At 34.6% G+C, this 24,261-nt stretch overlaps 1 protein-coding gene across 3 annotated transcripts in view; it reads left to right on the top strand.

The window, feature by feature from the left end:
• LOC119832579 (unconventional myosin-XVIIIa) overlaps window positions 1-24,261 on the top strand; it is a 140,626-nt gene that overhangs the window by 36,812 nt on the left and 79,553 nt on the right. For 2 of the 3 annotated variants that reach the window (XM_038356261.1, XM_038356269.1), the window contains exons 2-14: window positions 3,694-4,770; window positions 15,416-15,598; window positions 15,990-16,169; window positions 16,758-16,882; window positions 17,852-17,989; window positions 19,141-19,284; window positions 19,759-19,988; window positions 20,423-20,552; window positions 21,324-21,434; window positions 21,801-21,930; window positions 22,336-22,432; window positions 22,771-22,894; window positions 23,586-23,733. In XM_038356261.1, coding sequence (XP_038212189.1) covers window positions 3,808-4,770; window positions 15,416-15,598; window positions 15,990-16,169; window positions 16,758-16,882; window positions 17,852-17,989; window positions 19,141-19,284; window positions 19,759-19,988; window positions 20,423-20,552; window positions 21,324-21,434; window positions 21,801-21,930; window positions 22,336-22,432; window positions 22,771-22,894; window positions 23,586-23,733 — 2,703 coding nt within the window. In that variant the 5' untranslated portion in view covers window positions 3,694-3,807. The remainder of the gene's footprint in view (window positions 1-3,693; window positions 4,771-15,415; window positions 15,599-15,989; window positions 16,170-16,757; window positions 16,883-17,851; window positions 17,990-19,140; window positions 19,285-19,758; window positions 19,989-20,422; window positions 20,553-21,323; window positions 21,435-21,800; window positions 21,931-22,335; window positions 22,433-22,770; window positions 22,895-23,585; window positions 23,734-24,261) is intronic. The other variant, XM_038356253.1, reaches the window with a different exon arrangement.

Genomic DNA, 24,261 nt, shown 5'->3' with positions numbered 1-24,261 from the left:
TTTTTAATTATGTTATTTGAATATTCATCATAATGTGTTACGTTAAAAGCTACTCTAGTTTTATATTTGATCGTTAAATCGTAAAAACTTTGTCAATAATATTTACATATTAATTATCCTCAAGTAATATATTCAGATATCGACCGTTGAATATATTAGCAGAATGTTATTTTTATTTCTCAAAACGTGTCCGCCGAAGGTCCTTTACGTGTCCTCTAAATTTAGTGTTCTTAAGGCAATATTTTCTCAGTATCGAGAAAGGTTTATCGTTATAGCACATTATAATAACAATTAAAGGAACATTAACATGGAATAATTGGTGTTAATACAGTTAATTACCTTTTATATGTATCGGCAGGGAGGTATTGCTGACAATTTTATAGAAAAATGGCACGTTGATGTCTCCGTATTGTTGTATATCAAAATATGTATTGGCGAGGGCAATTCATATAGGACTGTAAATTTGTGTGAAACCGACTGTAACATTATAGATACGCTAATTGTTTTTAAGGTTGTCTCTTTAGTAAGAGACATACAACTCCTATTTGTTAAATTTGCTATCATTTTGCAAAATATAATTGGTACATTAAAATAAATTTAGAAACAACACTAACTAATTTTTATATTGATTATTTTCAAGTGGATTTCGATTATAACAAACGCTTAAGGTTTCGCTAATCATTAAAAATAACTTCAATGGGAGTATTTATTGAAATTATTTGTGGATTCTATACAATATCCATAACGACTCAAACGTAATGTACCGCATCGTGACGAGAACCGCATCACGAGATAGCAGAAGCCTTTTCGTAATGAAGTGATTAATTAATTATATAATTGTTATCAGACGCTGATACCGCCTACCGGTCACCTTGATCTTGTGCGTTTTGGCGCATCGCGTGTCCCCGGCGTCACGTTTCAATATATTGTGGTTTAATGTTTGTACCTCATATGTAAATGATATTGAAAACGTCTTATTTATTGTCTCTGTCATTGAACATTTTTTATGTAACATTTTTAAAATTATTGTGAAACCGAATTCTCAAAAGCAATGGTGGATCAATTCGTAGTATTTGTTAATTTGTTAAGAGTTTCTAAAATTGTGATAATTTGCCGCTAAAATTAATAAAATTTATTTTATGAATGACTATATATTTTGATTAACGTAATACGAAATAATTTCAATTAATTTGAATAAATAATCAAAGTACTGAACATAACGTCAACTAATGGTTGGTTTGAGTACGTTTGGCTCTCGGCATCATCAATATGGCTTAAGAAAATCATTAATAAAATTATCCATTAACAATTTACATGTTTACCGAGCGGCAATTGACTTGACAAAACGAATTGCCTAATTCAACCACTTGCCTGCTGAGTCCGTAAACGGGTTGTGTTAGTTACAAGTTATATTTTAACTGTATGTGTTTTTTTCTAACTGCATGGATTGCTGTTATTGGTATCAAATTAATGAGTATTTTATGAGCGTGATTAAGCTCAAAATCATGTTTTAAAATATAAATTTCAGCGGAAATGTTGGTACTTCCGAGACCATCGATTGTGGAAATTTTTCACAATTTCAAAACCTGAATCATTCCTTGGTCCAATATGGTCTCGTAATGCTCTACGAGTCTATCAAAAGCACAGTTCATCACAGACATTGCTACTTACGCAAAACATAATATGAAATATATTCATCCCGGGTAACAAATTTTTAATTTTTTAAAGACTGAAAGAACCGAGACAATCTTATCATGCTAATAAACAAAGAGCCAAACAAACACCTTCGATATTTAGCGCTATTTAATTACTTGATATCAACGCAACGTAAATAATACAACTAATTGACAATTACAATGCATGAGAAGCTTTGGCGTATGCGGTGTAGTGATTAAGTGTAGGTGGTAAGTATTTAGGTCACTATATATGTGCATTCTTTAACGCACGATTACCATTGCTTAAATGGCTTCATTTTGTTGCAAAGATTAAATTATTCAATAGTAGAATTGATGCAATTTTTAACTACTACTATTACTAGTGCTACTTATATATGTTTTTTAATAAAAATCTTAAATAGTTTGTATTTGGAGCAACATTTAATTTTATCATTCAATCATAGATCTGGAAATCTATATGATAAGAAGAGATCTTATATGTAGTTGTTCTTGGGTTGTGTATCTCCCTAAATTATTATCATTATGTTTAATTGTTATTATTTCCCTGCGTTATTACGCTCGCTTTATTTATCTTGCGATAACTCAATGCCGATATTCATGATTCTGTATGTATATCATTACTTGAATAATTATAATTGCCTATACAAATAACTGTTTGTCCCAAGTTATTATCCTCCGCAATAAATTTCATACTGTGTGTACGCGGCGATACGTTGTGTAATGACAATTTCAATATTATCGGATAGGTGGGATCTATGTCGCTAGACCAATTTGCATTCGGTTGAGTAACGTTGTGTTCATGTATTAAGACTTTATTTACACGGTCAGCTCACGTGGAAAGTGTTCGACCATTTAGATAAACTTTACGTATACAAATATGAACTGTGCTGTGCTTTTAATATAGTTTTTGGAGATAAATATTGTTGGTTAAGTGGTTTTGAATGTTCTGTCGAGTTTTAATTTGTGGGATCAGTCTTTTCCGTTATCTTATATCTGTTTGTTTATTTTTCTTCAAAAAATTTGAAATATATTCACCGTTTTCGTTATACTTAACGTGAATGTTAAGTGTTGCCAAGTTAGAATATTTATTTAGGCATTATTTACACATGAGACGAATATTAAACAATAATAGTATATATTGGATCTGTCCTATTTAAAGTCCATGATGTTGTTATTATTTGCAAAATAATGATCTATTTTTTACGAGGAGAACATGCTATGCGTTAGAGAGTGGAGCCTCATTCCCACGGTCAGACGCGAGTTAAAACTGATAACGACAGCTCAAATATTGATAACGTGATAACCAAATTAACATTGGACGACTTAAGAGGTGGATTGGAATGTGCAAACTAGGCAAAATACATGCATCTATGTGTTGTCTATACTTGCTCATATTATATGCTAATAACTTGATGAGCCAAAGATTAAAGATGATATCCAGTCGTAAATAAACTTTAAATTGACATTTCATTGTATGTAAAGTGCTCAATTCTGTAGAAGTGAACGTATTAGCTCCTCGTAAGCAAATATTATAATAATAGGATACAATCTCGTGCCTAGTAATGAATTATTATTATAAATAAGATGAATTATGTAATATTAACTGCGAACGTGTTTACGTACTTCGCGCGACGGCGTTGTGGCATAGCAAATGCGGAGGCAGACATTTAGTCACCTTAATCTGAAGCTGATGAGTATTACCACATGATTTTATTGCTTCATAGTCTAAAGCATTGGCCACCCGCTCTCCATTTAAGTTATTCAATAGGATTACAAAAAAAAAACATACTGCTAAACAACTTTTTTACACACTGCTTTTTATCCAACTCAAGTGTCGTTACAATAATGACAATGTCCCTTGCCCTTTAATAAATATCCGCAACAACTACATTGCCCATTTGAACTTCGCGAATCCATTAGCTGACCGACCGATAACGATATATTGTTAGTTAGTAATGAGACTTATTATATATTTAACCGCCGATCTACACCGTTTCACGAATACGTTATTACGCAGTGTACCATGACTGTCACGATCAATCAGATCGATAGAAAATGAACTTTGATCTCGCAAAATGCCAGAAGTCCATTGAAATGCCCGCATGAGAAAAGCAATATAGTGGCATTAAAAATGTTTCACATACAAGGAGCATTTGAGCAGTCATTGCGAAGCGGTGATGAACTATCGCCCAATGGAACCAAAACGTTAGCAGCTCTAGCCAAGATTCACAAGCATTGCACAGGAAAAGCGCATGCACACGGATGTCTTGATCATAGAATCAGTCCTCTTGCAAAATCTGATTCTAACACAAGTTTACACTCCAGAAAATCGTTCAGAAATGAATGTATAATAGAAATACAGGATCCTAATAAAAATGGCGGTAGTATGCCGAAAAATGGCAACGGGTCATTTACGAAAAGTTTTAGCAACAGCACTAGTTCGCATGATGGCCATAGTGACAGTGATTCTGAAAATACATTTAAAACCCGCCAAGACACAAAATTGACTAGCCCTTGTGAGAGATTGTTTACGCAAAATACAAAAGCATCTTTAATGAAAACAGCTCGCATGCGTTATGCTGATGACAATACAGTTGTAGCTTTATATGATGAAGTGGATGGTGAAAAATGGAGAAACACTTTCACTAGAACTCCATCGAGAGGCAGTTTTCGAGGCAGGAAATCTGCTGCAGTGACTATAGAAGAAGTAAAGTCCGATGGCTTGAATTATGAAGATGATGTTATAAGTCCTGGTAGTATTGATGAGAAAAAGAAAACTCCTATTCATAGTAAAGTTGCTCTTGTCCGCAAAGGCTCTGGGGGAACATTAAACGGTAAAAACAATACGAATGGCACTAAGCCACCGTGGCGTGGTGCGTCAAAAAATGGTGTTCATAGTGATCCGTTCGTTCGCACACCGTCACTGCGGGGAAGTATTAGAAAGAAGAAACCCGATGGCATCCCTTGGCGGAGGCTTTACGAGCTCGCGCTATTTAGGAGGTATGGAGTAAGCTTCGCCTCCAAGGAAGCCGATACTGAGCGCGCTCTTTTACGTCCATGGAGTGAACTGTCTTCTCAGCCATTGCCTCCAGAGGTAAGTAATGCATATTAGCTTTGATACACATTTGGCAATAACTGATTACTGTTCAGTTCTTATCGATGGCACGATTTCAAATATCTTTATGCGGAGAGAGGCAGTCACGCTATGCCGAACGGCTATGCCTTCAAAAGCCGTCCAGTTTATTAAGTTAATTGTATTTTATTGTTACTGGGATTAGAGATAAAGGGGTTACGTCGTGTATAAATATCAGATGTTGAAATAGTGCAAGTAATCTTATCTTGCTTTGGAACGAGTTGACCCACCTATGTTTGCTTGCGAATGTTGGCGCACATAATATTATGTGGAAAGGACATTGATTTTTATCTGCTTAAAATATAGAAACATTGTATTGCTTTTAAAATATAGTGAGAGACGAATCGTGTCCTTTTTCATTATAAAAACATAGGGTCGGTTTAAATTTTGAAAATCTTCTGCTAATAGAGTTTCTATTAAAATTAAACGTTTATTCCACACTTAAATTACCAACAAGAATTACATTTTCACTTTCACCGTATAGTAAAATCGAAATAGTTAGCCTGCAGGGATGATCTTTCTGTACTTATGTAGTCGAGCCGTATTCTAGAAGTAGCCTTATACGGTCCGAAAAATGTATACGGCCACCGGCATTGTGCTCTATGAGGCTTAACTAGATGTGCGGCAAATCATTGATCATTTGTATTTGCAGCGCAACTGCGAAGAGGAAACGTCACAAGTTTCAGATTGAACTGTACAGTCGTGTATAACGAAATATATGTAATTATGTTCTATTCGTGTGTGTTAGTTACTGTTAGAAATTGCGACACATTTGGAAAAACAGCGACTCTTTATGTATATTGTAAATGTTTAATTCGTGTTTCAATTACTGGGTTGCTTTAAACATAGAAAAAAGGTCCGGTCCGGAAAAATAGTACCGGTCCATATTCTGAAATATCACAAAATGACATCAAGTGACTATCAAACAAAAATAATCTCAAAAGTTTCTATTCTATTTCTATTCTTTCAAAATTTCTCATTTAAAAAAAAAAGCATTTCAATGTTATAAAACTAAAAATTAAAAAAGGAATCTCGTCAATCGGTTGAAAACACACGGATTCATCGAGTAAACAACATCGAGTAAGCGACAAAAAATACCAAAAAATAAAAAAAAATCAATTAAGCACTTCCGGTTTCGGGAGGGTTGTTTAATAACTAGCTAAAAATAAAACTACAACAAACCTCTTTACATAACACATTTCGATCAATTCACATCTACTTGAACTTTATATATTTAGGTTGTGTACGGAGATCTCTCACAGACCGTAGTATGTACATTGCCATAACATGCGTTAACATTGCGAAGATTACTAAATCGCCAATGTCACTATGTTACAAGGCTCGCTTACATAAGAGCCGGGGCTAGACTCGAATACTAATGAATTGCAGATCAAACACGCTTCTGATGCCGTGGCGAACTCGTAGGCGGCTGATTTATGTACGTTATTCAATAAATATGTCGTAAATGACATTACCCGTAAACTTGATCTGCCGGTTAATTCGCCAGCTGATTTTTCAGCTATTGTTTTTTGTTAATTTACGTCTAAGTAAGTCTCAAGTGGTCATTCATGAGCTTCGTTGTTTATTTATACATAGGGCTAACCCGATATAGTGGGTATGTTGTCTTTATCGACGACTTTAATATAGAATATTGAGAGATGACAATGGCCTTTATAATCTTCTTATATATAAAATTCCCATGTCACAATGTTAGTTACCGAACTCCTCCGAAAAGGCTGGACCGATTCTTATGAAATTAAGTATGCATATCGGGTGGATCTGAGAATCGGCCAACATCTATTTTTCATACCCCTAACTGATATGAGTAAGGCAGAAAAGCGTTTGCCGGGTGCAGCTAGTATGTGTATAAAAGAACACACAGGTTTTACTTTTAATTATACACAAGAACTTGTTAAATTGTTCAAAGTTGTTAACGTATGGAATGCTACGATAATAAAATTAAAGTAATAACATACCGGTATTAACAATACAATAGCAATGTCGTAACAGCTTTGCTATGTTAATCACACGTATAATTTGGCTCCTACATCCGAGCAATTGTTGGTATGAAATTGTTAGACGCTTTATTAGGCACTTAATAAATGATTTTAATTTTATTATTTATATCTGTATAACGTGCGGTTAAAAACCTTTTTTTTATGAAGAAAAATATTGTGGGTAAATTAACGATTCATTATAATAGAAATGATTTCAATAACATTCTGTATTACAGTCGAACGTCATAGCGATAAATGCATCCAGCGAAAGTTGATATTAACATATATTAAGAAGGCGCCGGCTTCGAACTGTTAATAAATCCCGTATAAATAAGAATCTCGTAGGCCAATCCCTTCCGTAATTGCAATATTATGACCACGGTTATGAGGTAGCGGGGTTATGTTTTGAATATGTTATACGGTCGGTGGCTTTGATAAGTGACAGAGTCGTAAATAAAGGCTTAAAATGATGCGAGTAAATGTCGGGAAACGGATACTTTCCGACAACGTGGACAGTTTTGTAATGGACACCGGACTATGATAGCTGAAGAAAGATTTTTATACATGTCTATGGGTAGTTATGACAGTCATATATGGTAGTTATGTTTTCATTTGTAAATATTATTTCTGTATGATATGTTCTTAAGGATCACATTTTCATTGTAACTGACATAATACACCCAATGTGTTCCTTTATATAAATCAAATGAAGGAAAAAATATGCGTAGTTATAACAAACAACGAGTTAGCTGTGTCAATAACATTACTGTATACAGGTGTTTTCAAATGCTGTTTTTATCAGTTCATGCACTCAATACAGAGTTCCTAATCACGGTATTCAGAGTTTCATTGCACCGTATTTGCTGAACGGGAACAACCTTATATGGGTTCGCAGCCAGTTATAATTATACGACTGTCACAGAGTTGAATATAATCAGGTATATGCATGCAAATAACTGCATGTACTGATGCGTAATCTTTGCTCTTGAATCGTGATGAGATTAATGTGTGTAATTTGTAATGTTAACTGTGTTTTACTGAGCTATGTGTTGGTACTTAGCTGCTAATAGTTGGTTGTAACGAACACCCTGTATATAGTCCTGATTTATAATTAAATGTTTTGAATTTATGTCTTTTCTTCATGTCTGTTATAATGAATCGTCTTATAAGCTCTAGATAACAAAGACTCACCGTTCTATTTAACCATCCTTTCAATTCAAAATCCTTTTTTGGTTAATCGACAAAGTGAACTTATACATACCCATTAAAGAGCCAATATTGCGACATAACTATACCAATTTGTTCATATATGAGACGTACAATATTATCTTGAATTTTGGACAAAGATCCAATCGAACAGCACTTTGTTATAGAAATTATATACTCAAATCGGTATGATTGGCGCGATTTCCAATTCGACACAGTCAGACAGACACCCTAATCCAGCCCGGGCCGAGACCAATCGCTATTTGTCGAAGCAGGTATTATATAGATTATTTGCAACGACGTAAAGCTACCAGCGGGTATTAACTTAGCGCCCACGCGGCGTTTCGAAAGTGCAGTGCACGCATTGATTGTATAAATGTCTTGAATCCGAATTAACATCTTGAGTAGGAGTCTTGAAGCGTTTTTATCGTGCCTATTGTTGAGGAAGTCCAGAGCAGCTGTCATTGATAGTGTGATTTGGTGTAGATGAGATAGAACTGGCCGTGAGTGGGACTGCTTATAACTATATAAAACCTAAAAGATTTTGACATGTCCCATTTTTAAAGGCATACACCGTTAAATGTATCTTTTGAAATGTTAAACATATTGAGAAATCTCTGCGTTTAAACTACATATATCCGCTTAAATCAATTGGTAATACTCTATGTGTTTATTTTGAGCATGTTTCAGAGTGCATAGTAATAATATGATGCATCACGTGTGTTTATAAACAAAGTACTTTCAAGTGTTGCCCTGGATTACGAGAGCTGTACCTGGAAATCGTAAATGCTCTTACTGTACTCTGTTTATACGAGTATAATTACATAAAATATATGTCGTTAATTTTAGCATTTGTAAGTTGGTAAGATTCCTCCATAGTCAAGTCTCCAAACAAACGAATATTCCCTCCATTGTATTCGAAATATTTTAGTTGCATAGAACATAAATCTTCATTAACGTTTTAAAATTGTTTTGAAATGGATTTATATAATTGCGTGTGTAGAATGCCAATTTCATTCCTTTCCCGTAACAAACTTCCCGATTAACCTATTATAGATGTAATTGACATCAGAAATATTGGTTGATTTGTAAGTTTGCCTTTTATAATAACAATTAATCTTTTTATAAAATGCTTACAACTTTTATTGTGTTCTAACTTTATGAAAGGGTTATTAAGTAATTTAAAATTCTTGAAGAATATAACATTCCCTCGCCTGTTTAAATATTGAACATTTATCATATGGGTATCATCCTCAATACGTTCTAATGTATAACTAAAAGAACGGGAAATGCACTCAACTGTCAAATGTTAAATAAGTTCGGAGGGTACGATTTATATCGTCGCTGGTGTCTAAATATGGTTACAATGGTTGGGAGTAAGCATACAAGCACGTCTCCGCTTCCTGCCTCCGCTTTATGTATTCCGTGGACGAACGGTTCCGTGACTGGATTAACTATCTAAAAGTTCAATGGTGTCGATGATGTATCGTTGAAATCTTGATGTGGATTTATTATTTGCTCATACTCGTAAATGGGAAAAGTGTGTGCGTTGATTATTGAGCTAATTGAAGTTGTTAAATGATGTAGGTGCGGATTATGTTGGTGGTGTGGTGGATTACGTGTGATTTTTTTTTGTGAATTTTAATATATGATTACAAAAAAACGTGAATACATGACTGCATTTAACCTACGTCATCTATATTGTTGACAAGTTTCTTATTTAACATAACAATGGAATTAATGTATTTCGTATTGTAACATACACTCAAACGATTCATATTCCGTAATCACTAAGAATCTTCGAAAATTATTTACACTCTTAATGTAATGAAATGTATTAGCATATTTTAATATACCATTCTGCAACTAATATACTAAAAACTTGTATATTGTTATAACAATAATAGTATTATAATAAAATCAACAGTAATAAATTTGTACTGGATATTTTGTTTTTATACTTACGTATTAGATTATATATGCATAATGTATAGACAATTCATTATTAGGAAATTTAGATAATTATTTATTATATATTATAGGAAGTTAGTATTATTCTTTATTAGTCTAGACTTCTTAGAGATAATCGTCTTAATATTTGCTCTCAGGTTAAGCTTATAATATTTTGTAACGCATGTTTTTAAGCAGTGATTTTACTTGTATAGGTGACTTGTTATATTCACATGGCATTGAATAATATTTATCAACCATTGATGTAATGAACGCTATTAAGGGAAGACTAGTTTCCAATTTTATCGTCTAGTGCAAGTTGGTTTCTAAACGCAATACATGACCTTGTTATTTGTGAATCTTTAATCATGTAACGATCGTTAGATGAGTTTTCTTAGAAAAAGAAGAACTAGAAGTGATTTGATGATGGGAAAAACAAATTAATGATCTTATAGTAATCATAAGCTTGTGCTTAAAATATTATTCCACTTATTACTAGAGCAGCTGTAAATAAACTGGATATATCTCAACCATACTTAGGGTTTTCATTTGTTTCGGTTGATTGTTAATTTAGTCATAGTTAGTAAATATTTAGTAATCTGTTTGTGTTTAAAATTATGTCTTATTAATGTTCAATACTCACAGTAAAATAGCTGTTTTGCAGGTATGAACCTCTCAAATCTAAGATTAAATTCCAACAGTGTACACGATTTAGTTTCAAACAGTTGACAGGCGGGCAGAAATCCGGTCGCAGTTACAAGTCAGATCAATGTAAATGGCTTCTTACATTTAATGTCCATTGTATATTTAGGGCCTATCTAATTAGAACTATGTTTCATAGTTATGTAATTTAAATAGTAACTCTTTAATGAAACGTATTCTTGAATAAAGACTAGATTCATGAATAGACTTTATTCACGTTTATTTAAGTATATATTTGACTGTGGAATGTATTTGGTTTTTTCTTTAGGTGCAAACTCTGTACTGTCTATCTGTTTCTATCTTTTTTATAGTTGTAAGATTATGTATTTAGAGATTTAAACAAAGTAAGGTTTATTTGTTTGTGTTGTTTATTCAGCCAGTTTTTCTTATCACATATTAACTACAGTATTCAGTATTTTAATGTTATTCGATATTTCGATAACTTTTCTACATCACTCCATAGTGCCGCAATCGAAAAGCCCTTTCTCAATTTACCTATTAACTTAATTCAAAATCAATTTTCATTTTCTATTTGTGCACATTTGAATACATTAAGTCGGTCAAACATACGATGTGTGTAACGTACACATCTGCTAAGTAGTAAAACGAGACAGTAAATGCATGCCCTAGTTTGTTCGCCAGTAAAAGGGATGTATGGATTTTTAAAGGGAGTTTCTGTTTATGACGTCATAAAAATCTGGAAATCGCGGTTTCATTGATCGCACGGGATGATTTATGCGTAATGATTTTGTGCCAAACTATATATATATAAAAGAAAATGGTGTTAGTAACACTATTTATAACGCAAGAACAGATTAACCGATTTGGCTGAAAATTGCTTAGAACCAGGAGACGGTTATAGTAAAGTTTTTATCCTGTAAATACCATGGGAATGGGAACATGAAAGGTAAACCCCGGATCTATCATTTCTGGGACTACGCGGGCAACGCCGTTGGTGGAAAGCTAGTATTTTTTAAACAAGGATACGCAATATTCCAGTTACTAAATTAATATTATAATACGTGTCCACCAGTAGGAGATTACATACCGATAAACTAAAATGTATATGTGTGTATCTAATGCTTCTTACTACACACATTACGTTACTTACAAAATCGATAGGTCAAAATGCGCAATGGAGGAGATATGCAAGCCACGTATGATGTTTTTGCCAAGCTATACGATGGCTGCCGAATGACAATTGATTTGTAATTCACAAGGCCTCGCCATTTCTCAGTTAATTAAGTTAAACGGGAGTCATGTCGTTAGAATGGTGATGAGTTTGATTTATTTAACTTGCGAAATATAAATGCAATAGAGAAAGTTTAATTGAAAAATCTTAGTGAAGGCAAATAATACAGATAAACTACTTGTACAAGTTAACACTGAAGTATATACCATCATTGGGACAGAAATGCAAAAAAAATGTGTTTTATCCTTATGTGCTCATTAACGACTATAAAACTTTAATATTATCATTAGCTTTGACAGCCGACAGCGAATGCTGCTAAATGACAAAGTGTTATTATGAATTGTACATATTTTGTACCTAACGCGAATCATGCTATATAAATATTTCTAATTATTTTTAAGTCGGATAAGATAACTTTTTAAAGGCAGTGAACACCACACAGCTGGGAACGAACTAACTTTAATTCAATTCACATTTAAAACATTGATTTAAACAACAACGGCATCCATAGGGATGGATCCATGGAGTATAGCTCCAACATGCACATAAATCTTAATACAAGTTTTTCTTGAAAAAAAAAATAGTGGTCGTACTAAATTTTGTGATTCGCAGCAGGACATAAACAGTGCAGCTGATATTCAGCGCTGAAACGAAAGGCAGCGCTGTCCGCAGGCCAGCTATCTGATACGCTATTACTACGATTATTGTGTCTTATTGCTTTGTTTACTGCCTTTCGTGTATCGAGAAATTAATATATTTTACGGCTGTCGGTATGGTTTAATCTGTGACGGCGATATTGTTTAATATGATACTTTATGTTGTATTGGATTAAGTGTGAAGTGGCGTTTGGTCTTTGTTAATGAAATAGAATAGACAGCTTAACAATACCGTACTTTTATAAATATTAATTATTCTTACTCTCTATGTATCTTTATCGTCGATTGTCCCATATTTCCTCAAATTTATTGTTCAAAGTAATAAGTTATCGCGTTCCTAGATACGAAGAAGGCTTCAAAAAAATATGTTATGGAAATTCCTTATTTTAATTTTCTGCGTCATACGTATGAATGGACGACAATTTAATTGTTTTTTTGTAGTCTAACAATAAAGTTGCAATTAAAATAATTGATCAATAGCAGGAATTACGGAAACGTTCAAACATACATATCTTTAATTGCCTGTAATAAGTTGCGATTTGAGCGTAGGTTTAAAATGGGTAACTATAGAAAATTCGCTTCCTTAATCATGTGTTGTTCGTGTGGGTGAGGGCCATTCATCACGACATCAGATTAATTCATCAACATGAGACACGTAATTAGAATAGAATGTTCGCGAAACATATATTCAATTGTTTGCAGTAGCTGGGTTGCTATAATAAGGCTTCTAGTTTGATGAAAAGAAAAATGATACAGTTCCATAGTTGAGTACCGAGTCTTTTTCGAAATTAAAATGCAAAGGGAATAAGTGATTGCTTATTATGTATATCTACTACTTTGTTGACGTTTTTATAAAATATTTATTCCGAGAGGTATTTTTATATTTTATAGAACTGTTTTATATAAGTCATGTGTGTTTTTTCTATTATAATGTAATCGAATTTTAATGTAAGAGCTTAATAAATAATTGCATTTATATCGTTTGTATTTGTTCTAAACTATAAAGCCTTTATAATTTACTTAAATACTAGATGATATAAAACCTTCTTTGTAATTTAATTAAAACAACTACAGTATAAACAATGTCCAATCAACGTGTGCCTACATAATTATGCTTTGTTGACTTAATCCAAACAATAATTCAATCTGCAAGACAATATTTTATGATTGAGCTAACTTGTATTCCGTGACTAGTCGGTACTTGATGTGATCATTTCGTATACATTCTGAGTTAATTTGCGTAAAAGTTGTTGCTAGCGAGCGATGTAATTGATTATACATGACTTGCATCGGTACGACGTATGAGAAAACTGTTGCACAATGGACTTCAATGGTAAAACGTGGTTGCAATTGATTGAACATGAAATAGTATTAGTAGCTTTATATTCATGCTTTTCTTTTTTTGCTTATTTTTAAATGATAGATTGTGTGTCACATTGATACCTATCCTAATGTGTCGTTGAAAAAGTTGTATATATTTTGATTTTCTCATACATACCTAATTTGCAGTAAGAAAGTATAAACGCGTTTAAGCTTCTAAAAATGTTACTTTTTTTATTAGACTGTGATAGTACCGTGACTTTACTGTTCCGACTACACAGCACAAATCGATTTTACAGTATCTTACTTAAATTTGCATTGAAAATTTGCACCTCTGCTATTTTTGCCAAGTTTTATTTTCATTCGTCCTAAAACGACTCGACAAAACAATAGATAATTTATTACTAATACAAACTTATGTAGCAATTCTATTTAGACGTCCTTGTTATTACGCAACGTGTAAATGTCTACATAAAATATACATAAATTCCCGCTGTGATCAAGGTCATTCGACCTAGAATGTATAAAAACTCTTTCAACTATTTTACGACGAATTTGATCTTGTGCTCTTCTAGGTGTCTGAACCCCGTGACCTTTTTGGCTAATGAGTTGTGATCACACGTATGGAGACAATCGAGTGTATTTGTAATTTACATTTTAATATATAATATAATATTATATAGCATATTAATATGGAAATTTGTTAATGCACGAAGTAAAATGACCTTTATTCTCTGATGTTTATTTTCTGAGCTTTATTTAAATATCGCATTTGATTACTGGTAATAATATGATTATGTTGAATTCTCGTACGCGTAGGGCGTAGGCAGATGTTACAGCTACTAACGGAAGTGTAAAATATTAATTATCATTTATAACACAATCATTTTATTTGCGTTCATTAGTAGCTTAATATCTAACTACCTACTGACGTTGTAAACCGAAAAGAGTATTCAATCAATATTGCTGATGTCTGTCTGAGGAATCAGCCCAGCAGGTTTCTAAGAAATGTAGTATCCATAACTTTAATTTTTTGTTTTATAGCATTGAAATGTTTATTAATGAGAAATTTTGAAAGAATAAAAAAAAATTGATCACAATTCTTTCAAAATTTCTCATTAGTATCCATAATGATCTCAGCAAAGATCACTACGTATTGCCTATAACAAAGTCTAGAATATTATACTTTTTATCGGATTTGGTGAGTTGTATCATATTTATCTGAATGATTAAAGATATAAAGATGTTATACTTCTTAGGTCTTTTAATAATAAAGAAGCTCACTCAATACATAACAACATTTTGAAACTTTCTGCTTAACGATCATTAAATTTGAAAATAAAATAGGTAATAAGAAACCTTTTTTAAAATTATTTATAATTTATACTAAACACTGAGCCGGCGAAGAAGAAAAATATAATTTGAAACCCCAAGTTTCTTCCATCTTTCAGCGTTTCATTATTTCCACAATGTATATATTAATTTGTTATAACTTACTATTTATAAAAATTATAACGTATGATACTCACAAATAATGTGGCTTTTATTGAAAGTATAATTTATGAATATGTTAATTATTTCAGGCTAAATCAGAAGAACAACTAGCTTGCGAAAAACAATGGCTGCAAGCGGGCCACATGTGGCTAGCGCACCGCGGAGGGTTCACGGCGGTGATGCGCGAAGGCGAAGCGGACGCGGGACGCGTCAAGGTGCGCGTCATACAGACGGGCGAGGTCATAACTGTGGATGAGGATGATTTGGAAAAGGTAATATCAGTATACAATATTTTTTTTTTTATGAGGAAGAAAGTGTTCCTTCATATTGAACATTTTCAAATTCCGCTAAATCTTGTGTTCGGTCATGTTTTATCGGTGTTATAAGACAACCAATAAAAAGCACTACATATCAATCCAACGTGTTATCAATGTTTTGATGGTTAAGAAATCTAGATTTTCATGAAAATTGCAGATCTCTTTTGTTGAAAATTTACATCATGGTGCTTCTAAGTTGTCAACGAATTAGTCCAAAAGACCACAGACTTAATCAATATCTTTTTAAATGCTTTTCGTATTTTATATGTAAGATTTTGTAATACAGCTTATGTATGTATATATGACTTATATATTCACCCGCAATACACAACATGCCGTCTTGCAGGCGAACCCGCCGCAACTAGAGCGCGCGGAGGACATCGCGTCGCTCCGCTGCCTGAACGAGTGCGGCGCGCTGCACGTGCTGCGGTCGCGCGCGGCGGCCGGCCTGCACCACGCGCGCGCCGGCCACGCGCTGCTCGTCATGGGGCCGCCCAGACGGACCACGCCCGTCTATACTGAGAAGGTATGTGCGTGTGAAAGATTGGAATGTGAATATTTTTTCTGTTGTATATGCAAAATGTTTTATTTCTCACTTATATATATCTCTTAATGCCCATTATCAAGTGGGTAAGAGGACTACAAGAGCTAAAATGACTCGCGCACACATTTATACATGAACGAATGAACGATAGGCTGGGTCTGTCATTACACAGGGGCTGACGTATACAAAAACATCGAGCGTAATGCTTTCAACACAATCTTAAATTGGCATATGTCCTGATACATGACCATTCAATTAATTGTCTGTTTCACTTGAAAATTGTGTGATTTCTATATACCTACTATCTGCGTCCCGCGGTTTCACTTGCATAAGTCCGTATCCCGTAGGAATGTCGGAATATTAAGTAACCTATGTGTTATTCCAGTTGTCCAGCTATCTTCGTGCCAAATTTCATTGCAATCGGTTCAGTAGTTTTTTCGTGAAAGAGTAACAAACATAAACATACACATACACAACACATACACCCATCCTCACAAACTTATAATATTAGTAGGATAGGTTAGCATAGTATGATCTTAAAAGTAAAATTGACATATTATATGGTCCCAGGTCGCGGCGATGTTCCGCGGCTGTCGGATGGACGACATGCCGCCGCACGTGTTCGCAGCGGCGCAGTCGGCTCACCGGTGCATGCTGGCGTCCAGGAAAGATCGCGCTATCGTTTTTCTTGGGAGGTAATGTATATGGTATTTTCCGAAATTATTTGCTGTTTATTGATAATTACTGATGAATTCATTAGACACTCAAGATAAATGCATCATAGGGTTCCTGTGTTAAACTTTTATTACTATATGTATGTCTCTCGACGATTACTTTTTAATAGAAATGATAATTCATCTAAAATGATTGATTTATATTTTATAAGACGAGAGCAAATAGGCAAGTAAATTAGATATATAATTAATTTTAAAAATTTGTTTAACCATGCGCAAGTTTAAATCAAAGTTTGGCAGAATAATATTTCCTAACAGATGTAATCCCCCATTATTGAAAGAGCCTATAGGAGAAAATTACCAAGTGGCTAAATATTTACATTTCGATAAATCTCGGTAATTTTTTTCAAGCGGCAACCTTTTAATGTCACTGTATGCTTTAATTAAATAATAATTCTAAAATCGGTTCGACCCAATGTAACGATTTTTCTACGTGTTGTATATAACTCAAATTATCATACTGTTCGCATTATTTTGAAGATCAAGGTCCGGACTTACATAAGACGAGACGTGATATTTTTATTGATACGTTTAGATTAACAATTCAAATTTAAAAGTTAATGTTAGCGCCACTTTATGGATTTTCCAGTTCTATAGTAAGAATCTTATATTTTTTTGTAAGAATGAATTTGTAGTATTTCAGAAAGGTTATTAAAATCTTTTACTTTAGTAGTAGCAGTTTGTGTTTACATTTTTTTTTTATAGTTTCGATATTGTAATAAATTCAACCGTTTTCAAACCCGAATAGAACACATGATATTCAAAACAATACAATTTTAGCTAATTGCAAACTTAAAGCTCTTTTTTCAAACACTCATTCGATAGGAATATTCAATCACGGTTTAAATTCTATAAGAAATAATTTGAAATCGAAACTCTTAACAGTATATATCTGTATTTATTACGAAACAAAAACACTTTTATCTCCAGATCCGGCTCGGGCAAAACATCGGCGATGAGACACTGCGTTTGGTATCTCGCGAGCGCGTACCCCGCGCAGGGATCCAAACTCACCCCGGAGAGGCTCGAAGCTGCTCTCGACGTCCTTCATATATTTGGTTCTAGTCGGTGAGTGATCGTTTTTATTACTGTTACAATTACAAATGTGAAGGTTTGTTTGTTTGGATGTTTGTCCGTCAGTCACGCTATAACTGCAGAACGGATCTTGATGAAATTTGGTATACAGACAGGGTATGGATATATGTATGGTATGGTATATATATAACGAGGCGGAGTCGGGACGAGCGTCTAGTATAAGTAATTTGTGACTTAAATGTTCCATCATAATTTTTTAATGACATATTTTGCAATAACAAAGTTGCGTGCGCGGATGAATACTTGTACTGTGTGTTTATTACCTTTAAATAAGCACTAACAAAAACGCACTATAATATATATTCCTTCTTACGCAAGATCAGATTTAAAATATTTACTACGATATAATATACACTGTTGCAAAACACTTCACGTTACCTTTTAAATTTAAATCATTACCATGTTATTATTAAATTTGTTCGGGATTTTTATCAGATTGTTTCTGCCCATCTGGATTAATTTTAATAAAAGAATCACCTTTTTGACATTTCCGTATATGCAGGATTATGTTCAAAACTATCATATGACCAAAATGTGATTTACATTTTATTAATTATAGAAATGTCAACTAAATGTTAATAGGCAAAAGTTTAGAGGTAAAATATGTAAGAAAAAAGCATTTAAGCATCCAAAATAAGGTCATAAAAGTCAAATGTTAGTTTTAGTATTTAATAATCTTAATTTTATGTTAATATCCCCGACAAAACATATTACGCGATGGTGATAGTGTGATAGTGTAATAGTATCTAGTGTGAACATTCACATAGCATTCTAAAAAAAAATCATAACTATATGTGTTTTTAATTTATAATGAAGGAAAAAATAAATATGTTCATGGAAAATAATCGTATAAGTGAATGACAATGTCAGTATTTTATTTATAATAACGAGTCTTATTTCGACAAGAGCAGCGTGTTTTGGCATTTTTTTAATCTTGTAATTGTTGTAAAATTGCACGATTTGGTTGCGGTTGTGTTGTGGTGATTAAATTACAAGATCTCTGCTGAATGTATAGAAGAATTTACACTATATCATTTTATGTTACTGTTACGTAAGTAGGAAAGCACGCACACACATACAACAGTAACTTTATATGAAAATTGATCATGATTTATTAATTTCAGAACTGGGTCCAACACTCACGCAACACGTTTCGTGTCGCTAACGTCACTGGACTTCGACGGCGGCGGCGCCTTGGTGTCCGCCTCCGTGCAGACACTGCTGCCGGACCTCAGACCAGACCAGTCGCATTTAAGGGCATTGCAAATGTAAGTAGCTAGATTGATATATGTATATTATATGATGATATGACTCTTATAGAACAATATGTTTCTTATGTATAATTCTCCTTTCATATAAATGTTTTTAAATGAAAAAGTTTAACATTTATATGCTTAAAAGCATAACTTTACATAGGTCGTACTTGAAAAGTTTGATACGTTATAAACTCGAGGTGTTTCATTATTATACTTATAAATGTAGTTATGTGCGTGAAAAATTATTTTTTCAAAACTCAAAGTTGATGATATTTGTAAAAAAATCCTGTCTAAAATATATCTTTACCAAATACTTAACCCAAAAAAACAGCGTCCAAACTCTTATTAAAGTAATAACTTCTTATGGGAAGTTAAAGCGCTACGTTACATAACGCGTAACGTCTGCCTACCCTTTCACGCATTCGATTATATTAGTTTAAGTTATTGGTCGTCTCAAGATACACACGCATATTTTCCCCCTGCCAGTCTTTTCCACGGCTGCGACGGCCGCCTCCGCCGCGAGCTGCTGCTCGACCAGGCGCCCGTGAACGCGCCCAACCCGTACATCAGCTCCAGCGATAAGGCCGAAGCTCCGAGCGAATTTGCCGCCCTGAAGGAGGCCCTCCAGGTCATCGGGGTGACTGAGCAGGAGCAGATGGCCGTGTGGAAGATATTGGCTGCCGTATGCCATTTGGGATGGGCTGGGGTTGTGAGAGGTGAGTCTCTTGTTGTGTAGATGGCGCTGTGCACAAATATGTAACGGGTGGGTTGGTCGACTCATAAATAGAGAAATTCCGAAGAAAATAATAAACAAATTTTGTAAGAAATAGTCTTTCGTTTTGGTGTCAAATATATATTAGCTTGTTGTGCATTGAAATAATACATAATGGATTATGATTAAATTTTTATAAACGTGTTTTTACGTATTTGGATCCTGCATTATTTAGATTCAGTAGTGTGTGAGCATGCTTCATGACAATAACATAATGTTGTTTCGTTTATAACATTTTAATATGACGAATTATAAATTTGCAAATAACGAAATAGCTAAATGAACACCCGAGAATTATTATATTTTTTATTTGAGGAATAGAGAAAGATGTTTTTTTCTCTACTCCTACTCTGAATCGTTTGAGTATCCGTATCGCAGCGAACGCGGGCGCGGCGCTGCGGCAGCAGTTCGCGAGCTCGGGCTGCGCGGCGCGCGCCGCCCGCCTGCTCGCCGTCGGCGCCGACGAGCTCGCGCGCGCCGCCTTCGCGCCGCCCGCCGACGCGCCGCGGTAACTGCACACACACACCGCACCACATACACACAACTCTTTATAATTTTATAACATACAATTAGTTTATCAATGGGTTTGTTTTTTATGTTAGTTTTTTTTAATGTGGCAATAAATCTTGTTTTCTTTCTTTCTTTCTTTCACATACTAGCTGACCCGGCAAACGCTATTCTGCCATACTCTTATCATTTAGGGGTATCAAAAATAGATGTTGGCCGATTCTCAGACCTAACCGATATGCACACAATATTTCATGAGAATCGGTCCAGCCGTTTCGAAGGAGTTCGGTAACTTAAGATTATTAAGATTATTAATATTTACTGAGACTTCGCTGTTCGTCCCCCTTTCGTCTGTTTGTCATCACGCTGTATAAACCATGATAGTTAAAAGAGTTGAAATTTTCAGGGAATAAAGCGACAACAGCAGTGCATAATTTGTATTGCCGTTTAACATCAAATAATCAAAATAAAAATAAAATCTACGTTAAACAGCGAGAGTCACATAAAAATCCACCCTAAAGATATTAAAAAAGTGCAAAAACACATTTTTGTTTTGCTTACTAAAAAATTCTTATAAGCATGTCTTTCGATTTATTAAAAAAACCTAATTGATGCATGTATTATGTTATTTTTCGCCTATTCAGTTAAGTAGCGCTAACTGTTAAAAGTATTACTTACAAATATAACACGAAGGCAATTCAAAGTGTATTATAATAAATATCAGTCTCTTAAATTGCCACATATTGATATGGGTATATGTTTCTTCTTTCAGAACTCCATCGCCGTCAAACGAACGAGAGTCGCCGGGCGTAGATTCATTAGACGCATTCGTGACCGGCCTGTACAATGAAACATTCAACATCGTTGCTGCATTGGTTAATAGGCAAGTTGTTAACACTATATCATACCTCGAGGTATCTTTTTATTATGTACGTTCTTCCTATTAGAACATGTCGCTTCGAGTTTTCTTTCAACATTAAAACAGCTTTGGTAAAATAATAAAATAATATGCTCATTATATGATATATACCATCATTTTTCCTGGAGCGATAGCAGTGATAGTGAGCCAAAGCATTTTTCAAGCCTTTGTCCTACGGAATACATAGAATACATACATAGTGTACACAGCTCAATTACGGAAAAATATTGCTTGAAAATAATGCTAAATCGGTTCACTTTCACATTTTGTAAACAAGTTTCAGCAACACATTTATTTTCTATTAAATATTTTTGCGTTTTTTTTTCTCAGGAGTATATCTACATCGTCACGAACATCAGCGTCCATTTTGTTATTAGACACGCCCGGAGCCGACAACCCGCTCTGTGCGGGACAACAGAGCGGAGCACCGCTATCCAAGCTCCTTTCGAACTATCTACAGGTATTATTTTTGAGAATGGCCTGATATGTATTCCTCATGACTTTTCTGTTTCTCCCAAATATTTTTGATCATCAATCTTACAAGTTTATAGTTTTTTTGTTGGAGTTTTTAATTAATATGAAATACTTGCTGACCCGGCAAAACCCGGCCCCTGTTCTGCCTTACTTTTATCATTAAGGGTTATGGAAAATAGATAGTGGCTAATTCTCAGGCTTAACCGAATCCTGATATGCACACAAATTTATTTGAGTATCGGCCTAGCCGTTGCGGAAGAGTATGGGAACAAACATTGCGACACGAGAATTTTATATATTTAGAGAAGAAGAAAACTTGATTTTGTAGAGGAAGATAACTGTACTTTCGATTTACTTATAATGTTATATCATGCATGTTTTATTATTGCAGGAAAGACTTCAAGGAGTATTTCATGAGGCAATGCTAGTTGCGCCTCGAGAGCGATATGCCCAAGAGGGAATCACCCTAGATGATGGATCGGAAGAAGGTACATTCTTTAAACTGAAGTATTTAGTATTCAATATTAGTATATAAAAATAGTCTATATAGTATATAAAAATAGTGGAAACTTTGTATGACAATAGCCTAAAATTGTTGGCAAGTGAACATATCTGGTAGATTTACGCTAGAATTATATTTTTAAATCATCGTGGGCAATTGAGCTGGTGGCTTGCCTGATGGTAAGTGCTACCATTCCCTATGAACATTGCGTAAGGTCTAGTAAATTGGAAAGGGATTAAGAAAGGATTGACGAGATGAATAAAGGAATAGAATAATATTAGATAGATGATGATAATTATACTTTAACATTTACATTTTTTTCAGATTGGTTATCAGAAACCGTTAATCCAGGACCTATGATAGACTTGCTCGACAAAGCGCCACAAAACTCGATAGTGCGAAGCTCGCAAGCGGATTTACGTGATTGCGACCGACGCGGCCTGCTTTGGTAATTATATTGTTATTTAATGGATTTCAATTAAGAATTCGTCATTTTGATATGAACTCAATACACTACCAAAGACCTGGTGAGAAGCTCGGACTTAAATCTTGAACTCGGGGTTGGGGACGAAGCAAGCGAATTTTTCAAATTTTTTTATGTAGTTATGCTTTACATAACCGTTAGTTGAAGGACAATGCCCGCACTTGGCCAGCTTGGTGGATTTTTAGCTTGGAAATTTGCTGTTGATGATGATACAACACCTTAAGCAAGGAAACTTCACCGTTAAATTTATATTTCCCCCAATACATGATCAATGTTGACGCCTCCTTGGTACAGTGGTAAACGCGTGAGCGTAGAACCGAGGTGTCCTGGGTTCGATTCCCGGTGGCGACAATAAAAAAAAAAACGTTTCGGTCTGGCAGGACACAGAAGAAAATCGATCAGTGAAACAGATGTAAATCATCTGCCCCATACCCCAGTAGGGCACAAGGGACTTCACTACAATACATGCTCATCAAGCGCAACATAACAATTTAAATATATTATCCAGTTTACAAGACGAAGTCTACACACACACACACACACACACACTTGCACATATGTCTTTTTAGAAGCAGGAATAAGAAGTCACTTAATTTTCTTTTCTTTTCAAGATGATTTATTATCGGCAAATAACGGTTCTATCGTTTTTGCGCAGGTTGCTGGACGAGGAGTCGATGTACCCGGGCTCGTCGGACGACACGTTCCTGGAGCGCGCGATGACGCACTACGGCGCGCCGCACCACACGCAGCACCTCATCAAGAAGGCGCCGCACGCCCGCCAGTTCAGCTTGCAGCACTTGCAGGTGACCCCGTTACGTGTTTACTGCCTTCCGCCCGCGACTTCGTCCGCGTGGAATTGGACTTTGGGCATTTTGAACGCAACGAGTTAGCGCAGACAGCGGAGGCTCTCAATAGGAAAAAATCTCCCGAATTTGAAACATTCTTCATTGGTGCTCTGTGCTAATTGGTCTTAGCGTGACGATATATAGCCTATAGACGTAGTATGGCAAAAAAACGCGGGTTCAAATCCCGCCTCGTGATCATTTTTTTTTCTATTTCAAAATTTCTCATCTATACAGTATATCAATAAATGGGCTATCGAACTGAAAGAATTTTTTAAATCGGAATAGTAGTTCCCGAGTTTAGCGCGTTCAACCAAACAAACAAACAAACACTTCAGCTTTATGATATTAATATAGATTCGTATATTGATGATCACATGTACAGATTGACAAGTTGCAGCGATATATAAAATTTTATCAATATGCCAGTGAAGGAATTCAACATATTTTTCAAATTGTAAACTGAGTGTAGATTTATGAAAGGAAATA

This window comes from Zerene cesonia, chromosome 2, assembly GCF_012273895.1.
Source record: "Zerene cesonia ecotype Mississippi chromosome 2, Zerene_cesonia_1.1, whole genome shotgun sequence".
NCBI classification, from domain to species: Eukaryota; Metazoa; Arthropoda; class Insecta; order Lepidoptera; family Pieridae; genus Zerene; species Zerene cesonia.
The sequence above is the reverse complement of the archived record's forward strand: the minus strand, read 5'-3'. Positions and strand labels throughout refer to the sequence as shown.